This window comes from Lampris incognitus, chromosome 2 (assembly GCF_029633865.1).
Source record: "Lampris incognitus isolate fLamInc1 chromosome 2, fLamInc1.hap2, whole genome shotgun sequence".
In the NCBI taxonomy this organism is placed as follows: domain Eukaryota; kingdom Metazoa; phylum Chordata; class Actinopteri; order Lampriformes; family Lampridae; genus Lampris; species Lampris incognitus.
The window spans coordinates 18590587-18605485 of record NC_079212.1 but is presented as its reverse complement, the minus strand read 5'-3'; the positions used below and the strand labels follow the sequence as shown (position 1 = coordinate 18605485).

At 45.4% G+C, this 14899-nt stretch overlaps 1 protein-coding gene across 1 annotated transcript in view; it reads right to left on the bottom strand.

Moving 5' to 3' along the window:
* The window catches only part of dlgap4a (discs, large (Drosophila) homolog-associated protein 4a), a 29562-nt gene that overhangs the window by 12953 nt on the left and 1710 nt on the right, over positions 1–14899 (bottom strand). Inside the window, exons 2-5 of the mRNA XM_056274692.1 lie at positions 12561–12796; positions 11873–11950; positions 11101–11245; positions 9431–9653 (exon numbers count right to left, since the gene is read on the bottom strand). Coding sequence (XP_056130667.1) covers positions 9431–9653; positions 11101–11245; positions 11873–11950; positions 12561–12796 — 682 coding nt within the window. The remainder of the gene's footprint in view (positions 1–9430; positions 9654–11100; positions 11246–11872; positions 11951–12560; positions 12797–14899) is intronic.

Genomic DNA, 14899 nt, shown 5'->3' with positions numbered 1-14899 from the left:
TAAGAGATATTACGAGAGCAATCTGAGACATCATTAAGGGTTTCCGACTAGACCACCAGCAGCAGCGTTCCTCGCAGGACTCCACCGTCCCCTTTTCTTCATCCACGCTAGCTAACCTGCCGATAACGTTAGCTTACGTTAGCCGCACTACTCTGGCAATGTTTGATACTGGCAATCAACCGAAAAGCCCCGCTACTCGACCAGAGAAAATGAGTCAAAACCTTACCGAATAGCGAATCCTTATATTTCGTTCATTCATGAATTGCTGTCGGAATCAAACGATTCGGCTATGCCTTGCCGTCAAATAACACAACGACGCTCCGGAGGAGAAAAAAAAAAGATGTGTAGAGAACACCGCCCTTGACAATGAGGTTTGGAGTCCACGGTTCCCCCCCCCCCGATAATCGCTCACTAAAACGATTGGACATTGTTCACTCCTCGAATGCATCATAAACAGAGACGATTGGCTGAGACTTTCACGTGTCCATTTGCGTCATGATAGGTACATTCGATTTTGTTACCATGGACGCCCGAGGGACGGGCTTTTCATATTGACCGTGAGACAATTCTCCTCTCTCCCACAGCAGAAGCTCTTCATGTGGAGCAGAGGTAAAACAGTGCGTAAAGAAAGCCAGAGCCGTAATCGTGCATCTGTTGGGCACAATATAGGAGACATGTGCAAATGCCAAACTTGAGTTTCTTATTTCTCTTTCGGCTACTCCCGTTAGGGGTCGCCATAGCGGATCATACGTTTCCATCGCTTCCTGTCCTCTGCATCTTCCTCTGTCGCGCCAACCACCTGCGTGTTTTCCCTCACCACATCCATAAACCTCCTCTTTGGCCTTCCTCTTTTCCTTTTGTCTGGCAGCTTCATCTTCGGCATCCTTCTCCCAATATACCCAGCATCTCCCCTCCGCACATGTCCAAACCATCTCAATGTCGCCTCTATATTGCTTTGTCTCCACACCGTCCAACCTGAGCTGTCCCTCTAATACAGTGTTTCTCAACCGGGGGTGCGCGGACCCCTAGTGGTCCGTGGTGTAATTGCAAGGGGTCCGTGAAAATAAAATATCTTTAAAAAAAAGATCCTATGACATTTATAGAAATAGGATTATTTTACTCAAATGTGACTGAGACCTTTATCTACCTAAACTATAAAGGGTAACAGGACTTTTTTCTCTAATTACATCTGTTTCACAAGTGTAATTTATTGTATTTTAATAAGATATCTCGCTCCCGTTTGCATTGTTAAAAGTTACTGCATAAAAATTCTGTTTTGTTACATATATCTGAAAGTTACTGCATAAGAATTCTGTTTTGTTAACTATATCTAAGTTACAACTGAAAGCTCTTATTTTTGCCCCAAAGAGTGAATAAATGCTATAATGCAATTTAAAATGCAGTTTCTACTGTTTCTATCAAATTGCAACCCCCCTCCCCCAAGATCAGGTGGAGGGGTCCTCAGGGTAGATCAAACATACGCAGGGGGTCCAGGACCCCAAAAAGGTTGAGAACCACTGCTCTAATATACTCATTCCTAATCTTCGTCACTCCCAATGAAAATCTTAGCATCTTCAACGCTGCCACCTCCAGCTCCGCCTCCAGTCTCTTTGTTAGTGCCACCGTCTCCAAACTATACAACAGAGCTGGTCTCACAACCATCTAGTAAACCTCCCCTTTCACTCTTGCAGGTACCCTTCTGTCGCAAATCACTCCTGACACTCTTTCTCCACCAACTCCACCCTGCCTGCAGAGTGCCTTCTGCACTCCCTGTTACTTTGAACAGTTGCCTCGAGGTATTTAAACTCATCCACCTTTGTCACTGCTACTCCTTGCATCCTCACCATGGTTTGGTTTGGTTTTGTTTCTGTATTTACACATAAAAAAATGAAAAAAAGGATACAATATGAGTTGAAAAGGAATATGAACGAGAATTGCCTAAAAACTCTCACAAAGGCTTGAAAAGTGGTATTCTCCAGGCAGCACACTACAAGAAACAACCACAGGAACGCGGCATGCACAATTTGTATATAATTCCAGACATAGCAAGAGACTGAGACAGTTCAGCACAGCACCTGACAACAATGCATCCCATAAACACCCATGTTACACAAGTACAACAAATCATAGTCACAAGACACACACAAACACACACACATCAAGAACACTCATTCATGATACATGCAAGTATACAAAAACACTATCATTAACAAATTAAGAACATACACGCATGTGGTGTAGCATAGAGTTTTCATAAGACAAGAAAGATAAAGGAGAAAATAAACAAATAACATGTATATAGTATATATAAAAAGAAAAACAAGCAATATTCATAGTAGGCCTTTAGACTTATATGGCAAAGGAAAATATTGGTTGGACCCAGCTAATATAAGCATGCCATATGGAAAATATTGGTTGGTTAGGAGAAGTGATTTCAGGCCGCTTTTAAACTGCGGTGAAGACATTCAAAAACATATAAAGGCAGAGAATTCCATATTTTGGACCCTTGGTAGAATATACTAAATTGAGATTGGGAAGTACGGGAATGGGAGGGGGGGTGTCTAAGGACAGAAGAACTATGTGTGGAGTAAGTATGAAATTGGTAATTAAATACAAATATGTCATGAAAAAAAGGGGGGGAGGTTCTTTTTGAGGAAGTATGGACAAATAAACCAGTCTGGAAATGGTTAATTTGATAAACACTGAGGACACCTAATTGAAGAAATAGAGGCTGAGTGGAATGTCTTCGATGTACACAATTTATTATTCTTAGTGCTCGTTTCTGAAGATGGTATATGGGCTCAACTTTGGTCTGATGAGTACTAGCCTAACCTTCCATCCACCCATTATCCAAGCCGCTTATCCAAATTGGGATCACGGGATGCTGGAGCCTATCCCAGCAGTCATTGGGCGGCAGGTGGGGAGACACCCTGGACAGGCCGCCAGTCCAGCATAGGGTCGACACATTCACAACTAGGGACAATTTAGTATGGCCACTTCACCTGACCTACATGTTTTTGGACTGTGGGAAGAAACCGGAGCACCTGGAAGAAAACCACGCAGACACAGGGAGAACATGCAAACTCCACACAGAGGATGACCCAGGATGACCCCCAAGATTGGACAACACTGGGGTTCAAACCCAGGACCTTCTTGCTGTGAGGTGACTGGGCTAACCACTATGCCACTGTGCCATCCACTATATTACAACGTATATTACAATAATTAATAAACTATTCCACTGTCCTCCCTCTCATTCCCACATATGTATTCCATCTTGCTCCCACTGACTTTCATTCCTCTTCTCTCCGGTGCATAACTCCACCTCTACAGGCTCTCCTCAACCGGCTCCTTACTCTGACTACAGATCACAATGTCATCCACGAACATCATAGTCCATTGAGACTCCTGCCTGATCTCGTCCGTCAACCTGTCCATCACCATGGCAAACAAGAAAGGGCTCAGAGCCGATCCTTGATGTAATCCCACCTCCACCTTGAACCCATCTGTCCAACCACACACCTCACCACTGTCACACTTCCCTCATACATATCCCGCACCACTCCTACATACTTATCTGCAACTCCAGACTTCATTATACAATATCACACCTCCTCTCTCAGCACCCTGTCGTATGCTTACTCTAAATCTACAAAGACACAATGTAACTCCTTCTGGCCTTCTCTATACTTCTCAATCAGCATTCTCAAAGCAAACATCCCATCTGTGGTGCTCTTTCGGGGCATGAAACCATACTGCTGCTCACTAATCATCACCTCTCCTCTTAACCTAGTTTCTATTACTCTTTCCCGTACCTTCATGCTGTGGCTGATCAACTTTATACCTCTGTAGTTGCTACAGTTTTGCACATCACCCTTATTCTTGAAAATCGGTACCAGTATACTTCTTCTCCATGCCTCAGGCATCCTCTCACTTTCCAAGATTGTGTTAAACAATCTAGTTAAAAACCCCACTGCCATCTCTCCTAAACACCCCCATACCTCCACAGGTATGTCATCAGGACCAACTGCCTTTCCACTCTTCATCCTCTTCATAGCTGCCCTCACTTTCTCCTTGCTAATAATCCACTGCACTTCCTGATTCACTATCCCCACATCATCCAACCTTCTCTCTCTCTCATTTTCTTCATTCATCGGCCCCTCAAAATACTCCTTCCACTTTCTCAACACACCCTCCTTGCTTGTCAGCTTATTTCCATCTCTATCCTTCATCATCCTAACCTGTAGAGCCCTGCACAGGCCAAAAACTCCAGCCCTGGTCAACTGTCACATGTAATGCACATGCATATGTATAATATGTATTGTAGCGAATTCGGGAGGCAACAACAGGAATTGCCCCGGCCGGGACACGAACCCGTATCGCCCACACCGTGGGAGACATCGTTAACCGCTCGACTAAAGGGTCAGACCCATTAGCCAAGGACCAACGTGTCTACTTATCCATGCATGTTACACTACCCCTCTCCTTCGGGAAGCACATCCCCGCGCTTAAGCATATCAGCTCCTTCACGCCTCTGGGCGCATACACTTCCGATGGCCTTATGGTCTCACTATCACACTTCTGAAACCAATGCAGCGAATTCGGGGGGCGGGCAGTCTGGGAGACCGTCGCCACAGCCGGGATGCGAACTCGTGTCTCCCACTCCGCAAGCGACAACGTTGACCAGTCGACTAAAGGGACCCTTTAGTCGACTGGTTAACGTTGTCGCTTGCGGAGTGGGAGACACGAGTTCGCATCCCGGCTGTGGCGGTTCCCGGACTGCCCCCTGAATTCGCTTCAGTATAAAATAATCAACATAACAGTATTTCATATAATGTGCTCTGCACTTTTATGGGAAGTTAAATGAGCCCGAGTCTGACCCGCGCCCAATCTACAAAAAAAAAAAAAAGAAAAAAAAAGGTCAGAGCCCGGCCTGAATCGACTCAGTGTGTCAGGACCCATTGGGACCTTATGTGCTTGCAGACTTCTGCTAACCTGCTGCACATCATTCCCAGCTCGGTCCTTCTTTCTAGCCAACCGGTACAAGTCCTTTTCTCCTTCCTTAGTATCTAATCGCTTATACAACTCACCATACACCTTTTCCTTAGCCTTTGCCACCTCTCTCTTCGCTTCATACCGCATCTCCTTGTACTGTCTACTTTCTTCATCTCTCTGACTATCCCAGTTCTTCACCAATCTCTCCCCCCCATATACTTTCCTGTACTTCCTCATTCCACCACCAAGTCTCCTTGTCTTCCTTCCTTCCTCTGTCTGTCTCCCTCACTATTTCTGCAGTGGTTGCCCAGCCATCTGGCAACTCTTCACTACCACTCAGTGCCCGTCTTAACTCCTGCCTGAACTTCACACAACAATCTTCCTTCTTCAACTTCCACCATTTGATCCTTGGCTCTCCCTTCATTCCCTTCCTCTTCTTGATCTCAAAAGTCATCCTACAGACCACCATCTGATGCTGCCTAGCTACATTCTCCCCTGTCAGATTGCACCTCCTGCATAAGATATAGTCCACCTGTGTGCACTTTCCTCCACTCTTACACGTCACCCTGTGTTCCTCCCTCTTCTTGAAATATATATTCTCCACAGCTATTTCCATCCTTTTCACAAAACCATCTGTCCTTCCATATTCCTCTCCTTGACACCATACCTGCCCATCACCTCCTCATCACCTCTGTTCCCTTCCCCAACATGCCCACTGAAGTCTGTGCCAATCACCACTCTCCCCCCGCCTTGGGAACACTCTCCACCACTTCATCCAACTCCCTCCAGAATTCTTTCTCTTCCATCTCACACCCAACTTGTGGGGCATATGCACCGATAACACTCATCATCACACCTTCAATTTCCAGCTTCATATGCATCACTCTGTCCGACATTCTCTTCACCTCTATCACACTCCAAATGCCAAACGTGAGGTACAAAACAAAAATCATACTAGGTTATTGTATTAGACATGATTATCAATAGCACCATGGTATTTCCTGTGGTGACCTTTAGAAAAGCATGAGGTGGAAATGTTATCATGACAACATGGACCACTTGAAGCATGAAGAAAAGCTTTGCATTACTAAGTGGTCAATATACTAGCTGCGAGTCCAAAGAGCCCCAGGTGATGCTGTGCATTTGGGCTGCTTTTATTCTGCAGCGAGACTTACATTCATTCATTTATTCATTCTTTTCATTCATTCATTCGCATACGCCTCCCCAAGGCTGTTGCTTTTTAGAGCGCCATTTTCATGCACACCGGTGTGAATTCTTGCATCTAAATGATCTCTGTAGCCACCCGTTCTTTTACATGCACATTTATATAAACAATACTGCAACATTTCTGATAACAACTGCACCCAACAACCTTTTTTAAATCATTAAAGATGCATGCATGTTGTGCATTTTTGCTTTCTATAGCTTTTAACAGTCAAGAGATGTTATACAGTAAAGTACACAACCCATCTATCCATTCATTATCCAAACCGCTTATCCTGCTCAGGGTCACGGGGATGCTGGAGCCTATCCCAGCAGTCACTGGGTGGCAGGCGGGGAGACACCCTGGACAGACCGCCAGGCTATCACAGGGTACACACACACACACACACACACACACACACACACACACTTGCTTGCTTTAGGTTGTCCGTCGTGTCCGATGATGACAATCCTGCCTCTGTCACTTGTGAGTCTTCTTATGGCTGTAAAGCCCAATCCGCGATCCACAATGTCTGCCACAGACAGAACAGGTGAAATCACTGACTGGGGGTGTAGGTGTGGTACTGGCTTCATGTCTCTTCAGGCGTCTTCTGGTCTGTCGATCACCGCGGTCCTTCTCAAGGTTTTGCACCCCTTGTTGACAGAGCTGCCGCCAGATGGAGCGTTGGGCGGCAGTGTCTTCCAGCTGGCTCGGGTTCAGGCCGCACTTCTTTATGATGGTCTTCAGCTGGTCTTTGTACCGTTTTTCTGGCCCCCTGCCAAGTGGCGGCCAAGCTGTAGCTGGCCATACAGCACTTTACGCGGTAAGCGCTCCTTTGGCATCCTGATGACGTGACCGAGCCAGCGAAGTTGGTGCTGGGTGACGGTAGCCTCCATGCGGATGCAGTTGGTCTTGCGGAGTATTTCAGTATGGGGCACTCGGTCACGCCAGGTTATCCTCAGGATGCATTGTAGGCATCTGATGTGGAAGGCCTCAAGCATCCTGAGGTGGTGGCTGTACAGGGTCCACGCCTCACAGCTGTAGAGGAGAGTCGTGATGACAACTGCCAAGTAGACAGATATTTTGGTGTGGAGGTTGAGGTCTTTGTTTTGAAAGACCCTTCTCCTAAGTCTGCCAAAAGAGGATGACGCTTGTTTAATCCGGTTTTGCATCTCCCTGTCGATGCTGCAGTCGTCAGAGAGAAAGCTGCCTAGGTATTTGAAGGATTCCACTGTTGTAAGTGGTTTGTCGGAGATGTTGAAGGTTGGTGAATGAGATGGAGGAGTAGATGCCCACTGGCATACTACTTCAGTCTTTGTCACATTTATAGAGAGCCCCAGCCTACCATACGCCCTTGCAGCAGCTGCAAGGGTAGCTTGTAGTGCCTCGGGTGTGTGGGCCACAACTGCACAGTCATCTGCGTACTGTAACTCCATGATGTGCTCCGATGTCATTTTTGTGACCGCTTGGAGCCTACGGATGTTAAATAGGTTTCCATCTAGTCTGAAGTCCACAGTAACCCCACTGTCCATCCTGATTTCCTTGTGGAGCAGCAATGTCACACACAGGAGGAAGATGTTAAAAAGAACTGGAGCAAGGATGCACCCCTGACGTACCCCGGTGCACACCCTGAAGGGCTCAGATTCCTGGCCTCCAATGGTCACACGTGCCATCATCCCCACGTGAAATCTTTGAAGGATGTTGACAAACTTTCGTGGGCAGCCAAACTTCAGGAGGATGTTCCATAGGATGTCCCTGTTGACTGTGTCGAAAGCCTTTGACAGGTCGATGAAGGCTATGAAGAGGTCCTGGTGTTGTTCCCTACACTTCTCCTGGAGTTGCCGTGCTGTGAACACCATGTCCACAGTACTCCTATTCCTCCTGAACCCACACGGTGACTCAGGCAACAGCTCCTCTGAGATGTGTTTTACCAGCCTGTGTAACATGAGTTTGGCCAGGACTTTTCCAGCAACAGCCAGTAGTGAAATGCCACGGCTGTTGCCACAGAGGGACTTGTCTCCTTTGCCTTTATATATGTCACGGGGATGCTGGAGCCTATCCCAGCAGTCACTGGGTGGCAGGCGGGGAGACACCCTGGACAGACCGCCAGGCTATCACAGGGTACACACACACACACACACACACACACACACACACACACACACACACACACACACACACACACACACACACACACACACACACACACACACACACCCTTAGGGACAATTTAGTACAGCCGATTCACCTGACCTACATGTTATTGGACTGTGGGAGGAAACCCACGCAGACAAGGGGAGAACATGCAAACATCACACAGAGGACAATCTGGGATGACCCCCAAGGTTGGACTACCCCGGGGCTCGAACCCAGGACCTTCTTGCTGTGAGGCAGCCGTGCTAACCACTGCACCACCATGCCGCCCACAACCCATCTAAGTCCTGTCAATTATTTTGCATTGATAGAGAGGTAAGACAAAGCAAGAGAAGAAAGATTGAGATGGCTTGGACATGTGTGGAGGAGAGGTGCTGGGTATATTTGGAGAAGAATGCTGAATATGGAGCTGCCAGGGAAGAGGAAAAGAAGAAGGCCAAAGAGGAGGTTTATGGATGTGGTGAGGGAGGACAAGCAGGTGGCTGGTGTGACAGAGGAGGATGCAGAAGACAGGAAGAGATGGAAACGGATGATCCGTTGTGGTGACCCCTAATGGGAGCAGCCGAAAGTAGTAGTTCTAGTAGTAGTAGTAGTACATATTGCAACTGTATGTGTATTTTGTACTTCATGTGTAGTGTATATATACTGTGCTGTTGTTTGTATGTCTGTATGTCTTGTCCAGGTCAGTGGTTTTATCACTCATAACGTATTGCCTATGATGTGTTTTCAATGTGCAATGTACAAAGGCAAATTACTTGTACAAGCGAAGTACTCAGCGACTAAAGATGTTCGAAGTACTCAGCGAGTAAAGTTGTTTTCAATTCTTACTTGCTTCTCCAAGAAATCTGCAGGAGGTGCTCTACTTGGTACATCTCCCCTCAAAGCAACATTTTTTGTTCTAATAAATATAGTTTTCATCAACATGAAGCAAATGCTGTTACAAAGGAAGGTAAGTAAATATGCGAAAAATATCGAGTAGCATAACTGTATCATTCTCTAAAAGGATGAAGAAAATTCCCAATGATTTAAGGCATATCTTTAACACTGCGGTTACACCTTGCTCTGAGTTGTACTCACTGGTGTTGGAGCTGTAGGCGCAGCTCATGGTGGTGGGTGGTGGTGATGAGTCTGAATCTGCAGAGGCTGTATCTTCATCCTGGGAGCAGCCAGCCTGGATGGCCCGCAGGTAGCTGTGGCTACGGGATCGGAAGCACGTGGGTGCAGGCAGATCCAGAGCCTCCACTGCCTGGGACTCTCCCTCACGGTATGGTGCTGAGTGTCCACAACCCTGACCGCATATCTGAAAGAACATGTGCAGCGTGACACACTGTGGGGTGGGGATTGGAGGCTACCGGCCCCTAGGGTGGAAGTTAAGGCCAGTCTTGAGGCAGCAACACCCATTGGTGAAGGTTAGAGATGTAGTGACTCAGTTTAGCAAAGCTTTTTTTTTTTTTAAAAATGCTCCGCCCCCCCTTTCCCCCCCCAATTGTATCAGGCCAATTACACCACACTTCCGAGCTGTCCTGGTCACTGCTCCACCCCCTCTGCTGATCCAGGGAGGGCTGCAGACTACCACATGCCTCCTCCGATACATGTGGAGTCGCCAGCAGCTTCTTTTCACCTGACAATGAGGAGTTTCGCCAGGGAGACGTAGCACGTGGGAAGATCACACTATTCCACCCCAGTTCCCCCTCCCCCCTGAACAGGCGCCCCGACTGACCAGAGGAGGCGCTAGTGCAGCACCCAAGACACATACCCACATTTGGTTTCCCACCCACAGACATGGCCAACTGTGTCTGTAGGGACACCTGACCAAGCTGGAGGTAACACGGGGATTCGAACCGGCGATCCCCGTGTTGTTAGGCAACGGAATAGACCACCACGCCACCCGGACACCCCCAGGACATTTAAATATCTCTGTTTTCATCCATTTCTTTTGATCAACAAATCCTTAGGGCAACACATCTGAACACCCCAAAGCCATCACCCCAGGTAGTGGCAGCAACATTGCCGCAGTAGTGGTCCAGCACGGGAAAGCGACACGGACACAGATCATCAGACTGCAGATCACTTTACTCACATCTTGAACCATTTTGAGCAACCATGCATCATTAGATTTAATTAGGAGCCAAGTACAGGTCAAGAGACCAATGATATTGCTTTTCTATGAAAACTGGAATATGGTGTCTGATGTGTCATCACTGCCTGTACCTGCTGATGTAGCGTAATGTCACATTTCCTGTGGGTTATACTGGTACCTACAGTATTCAAATTCTCCATTTCTCTCACGCATCTTTCCCATTTCTGTCTCTACTGGTTTTATTCAAATACCTCCTCGGCAGCCTGGGCAAGTCTCACATAATTAAAATCATCCTGGCTCTGCGACTGTGAGATAAGAAAATGAAATGCTTTTATTTCTCCTCTTTCTTCAGTGATAATCCCGTTGACCAAGTTCAGTCTTCTCTTTCGGGGTTATTCGAGTTGAGCACGTTGCATAAGTTTTCAACATTTCAAATGTTTTAGACGTTAACATCTTCCACACATTAGATGTGCTCTCTGTTATTCTAAAGTTTGCTGATCATGACTTTAGGCCAACTCTAGGTCTTTCAGAAGCTTGTATGCTAATAATACAGAGAAAATTAACTCGGCTAAAAAAAAATGAAGTGAATTAATCCCTGAAAGAAAACGAGAACAGGAAAGCCCAGAGAGAATCGATCCACACACTCGAAAATGAGAAGCAACCATACCTGAGCGCCCATGCCTCTGCCCAGTGTCCTAAAGCCTTGGTTGAAGTCATTCCAGTGGCGTGGTGGGGGTTCGACCGGACTCACCAGACAGTCGAGGTTATCTAGGCTCCGGTTAGTGGAAAACTCTTTCAATGATGGTAGGGAGCTGTAGATGTAAATAAAAAAAATTTTTTTTTTTAAAAAAAGTCAGTCTCTCAGGAGCCAGAGATTAGGATAAATGGGTCTCTCCGTGGTGGATGAAATCCAGTGGATGCTTTGAGTCACACTCCAAAAACTTCCCCTGGATCGTTTCAAGGTTAAATAAATACCATTATGATGAGCAGATAGTGGTGTGTGCTGGGGTTCAACATAACAGCACAGAGGAAACATTGAGCCATCAGTAAAAATGCAACCGAATAGAGTCAAATAAATCATCTTTCTGATTGGTGGTGGAAACTATTGAGCTGTTTCCTCTGTTCTGGGTTCGCCCATTAGGCACCTGCTGTTAGTTGTCAGCAAGGGCTGTGACTGAGTGATTTTCCATGGATATTTAGTGTATTATGAAAACAAGACGTGAGTGAGGCAGGTAACAACGGGGCACTAACACGCCACTCGCGGTAACCTGCAAGGTAAAATATATGGAACAAGGGCAAAAGGGTAAAGCACTGGGGAGGTTAGAGAAATAAGGCATAGGAGAGTGGTGGTAAGACATATGGGGGTGGGTGGGTTGGTGTGTGGGGGTAGGGGGGGGGTGGGAGGGTCCACACTATACCTGCCTATAGGTGTCACTGACCTCAGATGCTGCATAGAGCATGCGCTCTGCAGCGGAGACCACAGATAATCCTCCCGCATCAGAGCGTAGCAACGAGGCCTGTCCGTGCCGTTGTAGGGGTAAAACACATGGCAAGATATTTCACCTCCTTTTTTCTTTCGTATCAAATGCCGATAATTATGTCACTGCACACGGTAATGTAATGTATGCCCCTGTGAGTAGCTGTCGGTATTTTTTTTTGCTGCCAAGCCAAGCGCTTTTACACTTCCAGATAGCCGTATAAGCAACAAGATGCTGCCATCTGGTGACTGTCTTTGAGGACATTGCATTCATGCTGAGCGTGAATGTACTAACTCTTCTCTTGTGATCTAGTTTTTCATTTCGGCAATGAATATTCCTTTATTTACCACCAGATTCATATTTAATCATATACATGTACACATATTAAACATACATAATATGAATATGTACATATATTTATATTCATATGTGAATGTAAGTGTGTATGTACAGTATATTACAAATATACATATATATATATATATATATATATATATATATGAATATGAATAAACATTGTGTATTCATATTCATATTTCAGTGAAAGTAACAAGAGTAAATATTAAGATAATCCGTGGAATACAAACAAGTGTGCTGACCCAGCTTGTATCTTTTCCAGGATTTTGAGGTTATGTCTCATAGGACTCACTTGCGTGGAGGAGGTGGCGGCTGCTGCTCGCTCACGGAGTGCTGGGTGGCCTTCAGGTAGCTCTGCCGGCGGGCGGCAGATTTAGGGGAGGGTTTGGGGCTGCCCTCCGAGTCTTCGCTGTCCTCCATGTCGCCCATGGCTTTCACGTAGCTGCCACTGCGCATCCTCCGACAGGGGATCTCCATCCCGCCGGGCCGGCCGCGACCCAAAGTGCCTGCCCAGTCCCCCAGGGGAATCTGCATTGGGAACATAAAGTCAGCTACATGCTTGTTTTTCTTACTGTTAAACCATTTTATTTTGGTCTTTATGCATGCTCAATAATCCAGGTAAGGAAATCCCAGAAAGCTGGATCATTTATCTGGACACCGCCTCTGGTGGGAGAAATGTTTCATCACTCATCTAAGGGACTTCGGTCCACGTACTTCACCTGCAGGGGGCAGTACTACAGGCAGAGGCATTGGTTTGCTACGGGTTCCCCAGTTTCATCTATAGTGGCCAACTTGTTTAAGGAGGAAATGGGGAAGAAAGGGGCTGTGATGTCCTATCCAGGGACACCACCTAGCCACTGGTTCTGATTTGTGGACAACACCTGGGTTGAAATCAAATCTCAGGACGTGCCACGTTTCCCCCAGACGGACATACATATGTCGTCGTTCAGGTATGATTAGGTATGCAATTTGCATAAACAGTTACAAAACAATATAATGACGCACGGGTGTAGCAATGTACTAAAGATATCACAACATGACTGGATAGTTAGCTAAACCAACTTGTGAAAAGTCTAGGTGTTGGCTTTATAACTCAAACAAATATTAAGAACAAATAATATATTGCACATTGTTTAATACAGATTTCAGTGGTAATGAAGTTATTTTAGTCTCTGCAAAGAGTTAATGGGCACTTTTACTTTCTGTTGATGTAAAATTGTAGATAAAATGCGTAATAATAATAATAATAATAACTAAAAATGGTTCAGTTCCCAAGAATTGCTAAATTGGCTGTTCTGCTTGATTCTGTTTTTGTTGTTTTTTTTTTTGGTTTGACATATTGAATGTTAATTTAATGACAAATTGAATGTGGGTGTGTCAATGTATGTTTTTTGAGTGTGTGTACATGCCTGTGTGCATGCGTACGTGTGTGTGTGTACGTCTGTGTGTGTTTCTGAGTCAGTGAGAGTGTGCATGCACGTCTGTGTGTGTTTCTGAGTCTGTGTGTGTGTGTGTGTGTGTGTGTGTGTGTGTGTGTGTGTGTGTGTGTGTGTGTGTGTGTGTGTGTGTGTGTGTGTGTGTGTGTGTGTGAATGTATGTCTCTGGTAAGACTGTCGCTTTAGGCTGAATCCCCTCCTAACGGTTGTGTGTGTGTGTGTGTGTGTGTGTGTGTGTGTGTGTGTGTGTGTGTGTGTGTGTGTGTGTGTGTGTGTGTGTGTGTGTGTGTGTGTGAATGTATGTCTCTGGTAAGACTGTTGCTGTAGGCTGAATCCCCTCCTGTGTGTGTGTGTGTGTGTGTGTGTGTGTGTGTGTGTGTGTGTGTGTGTGTGTGTGTGTGTGCGCGCATTTGTCTGTATGTCAGTGTTTTGCTCGAGTAGGTATGCTTTATTGTATTGCTGTGGCCTGTGTGTTACAGCTCATGCATATGTATATCATCTCATAAACCTGTTTAATCTGCCAAGTGATGGCTCCATAGGTATTACTGTGATTTAATATGTGAAGTTGGAACTGTTCAGCTATCTTGTGTTGTGTGGATGAAATTAGTGCTAGAAGTAAACAGACAGAAGAAGAAGAAGAAGAAATAATAACAATATATGGAATAGCAATAGTAGTTTGGCTGATTTGAGCCGAACTGATAATAGTATATATTCTTTACATCAATTCTTACTTTGTTACTCTCTCGCGTCCTCTCTTCTTCTGTTCGAGTATCTGCACTGTGTGTTAGCTTCCATTTAAAGGGCAATCAAGGTAATTAAATAGCATTCATATCTGATATTTATGTCATCCATTTTAAATCAAAGTAGTGGGAATATGTCTGCCAGTTCCTAATAAAATAGACTGCCCTTTTTATATATACTAGCTTTAAATTTTAGGCCAGGCCTGGTTTTATCTGCATCAAGTTAAAGAGGGCGAAGACTACACTTCACATTAATTCACATTTACATTAATTAATTTCAAATTCACTGAAACAAATGTGAATATTGTCAAAGTGAACACTACCACTGAATCTGAAACAGTAGTTTTTTAATGATACTGGATATTTAAGAAAATAATAAATTGTCATTAAAAAGCGATGGCTGGCACGTCATTTTGAAGCAGTCCTTTACGCCATAAACGGCAATAGCCAACAAT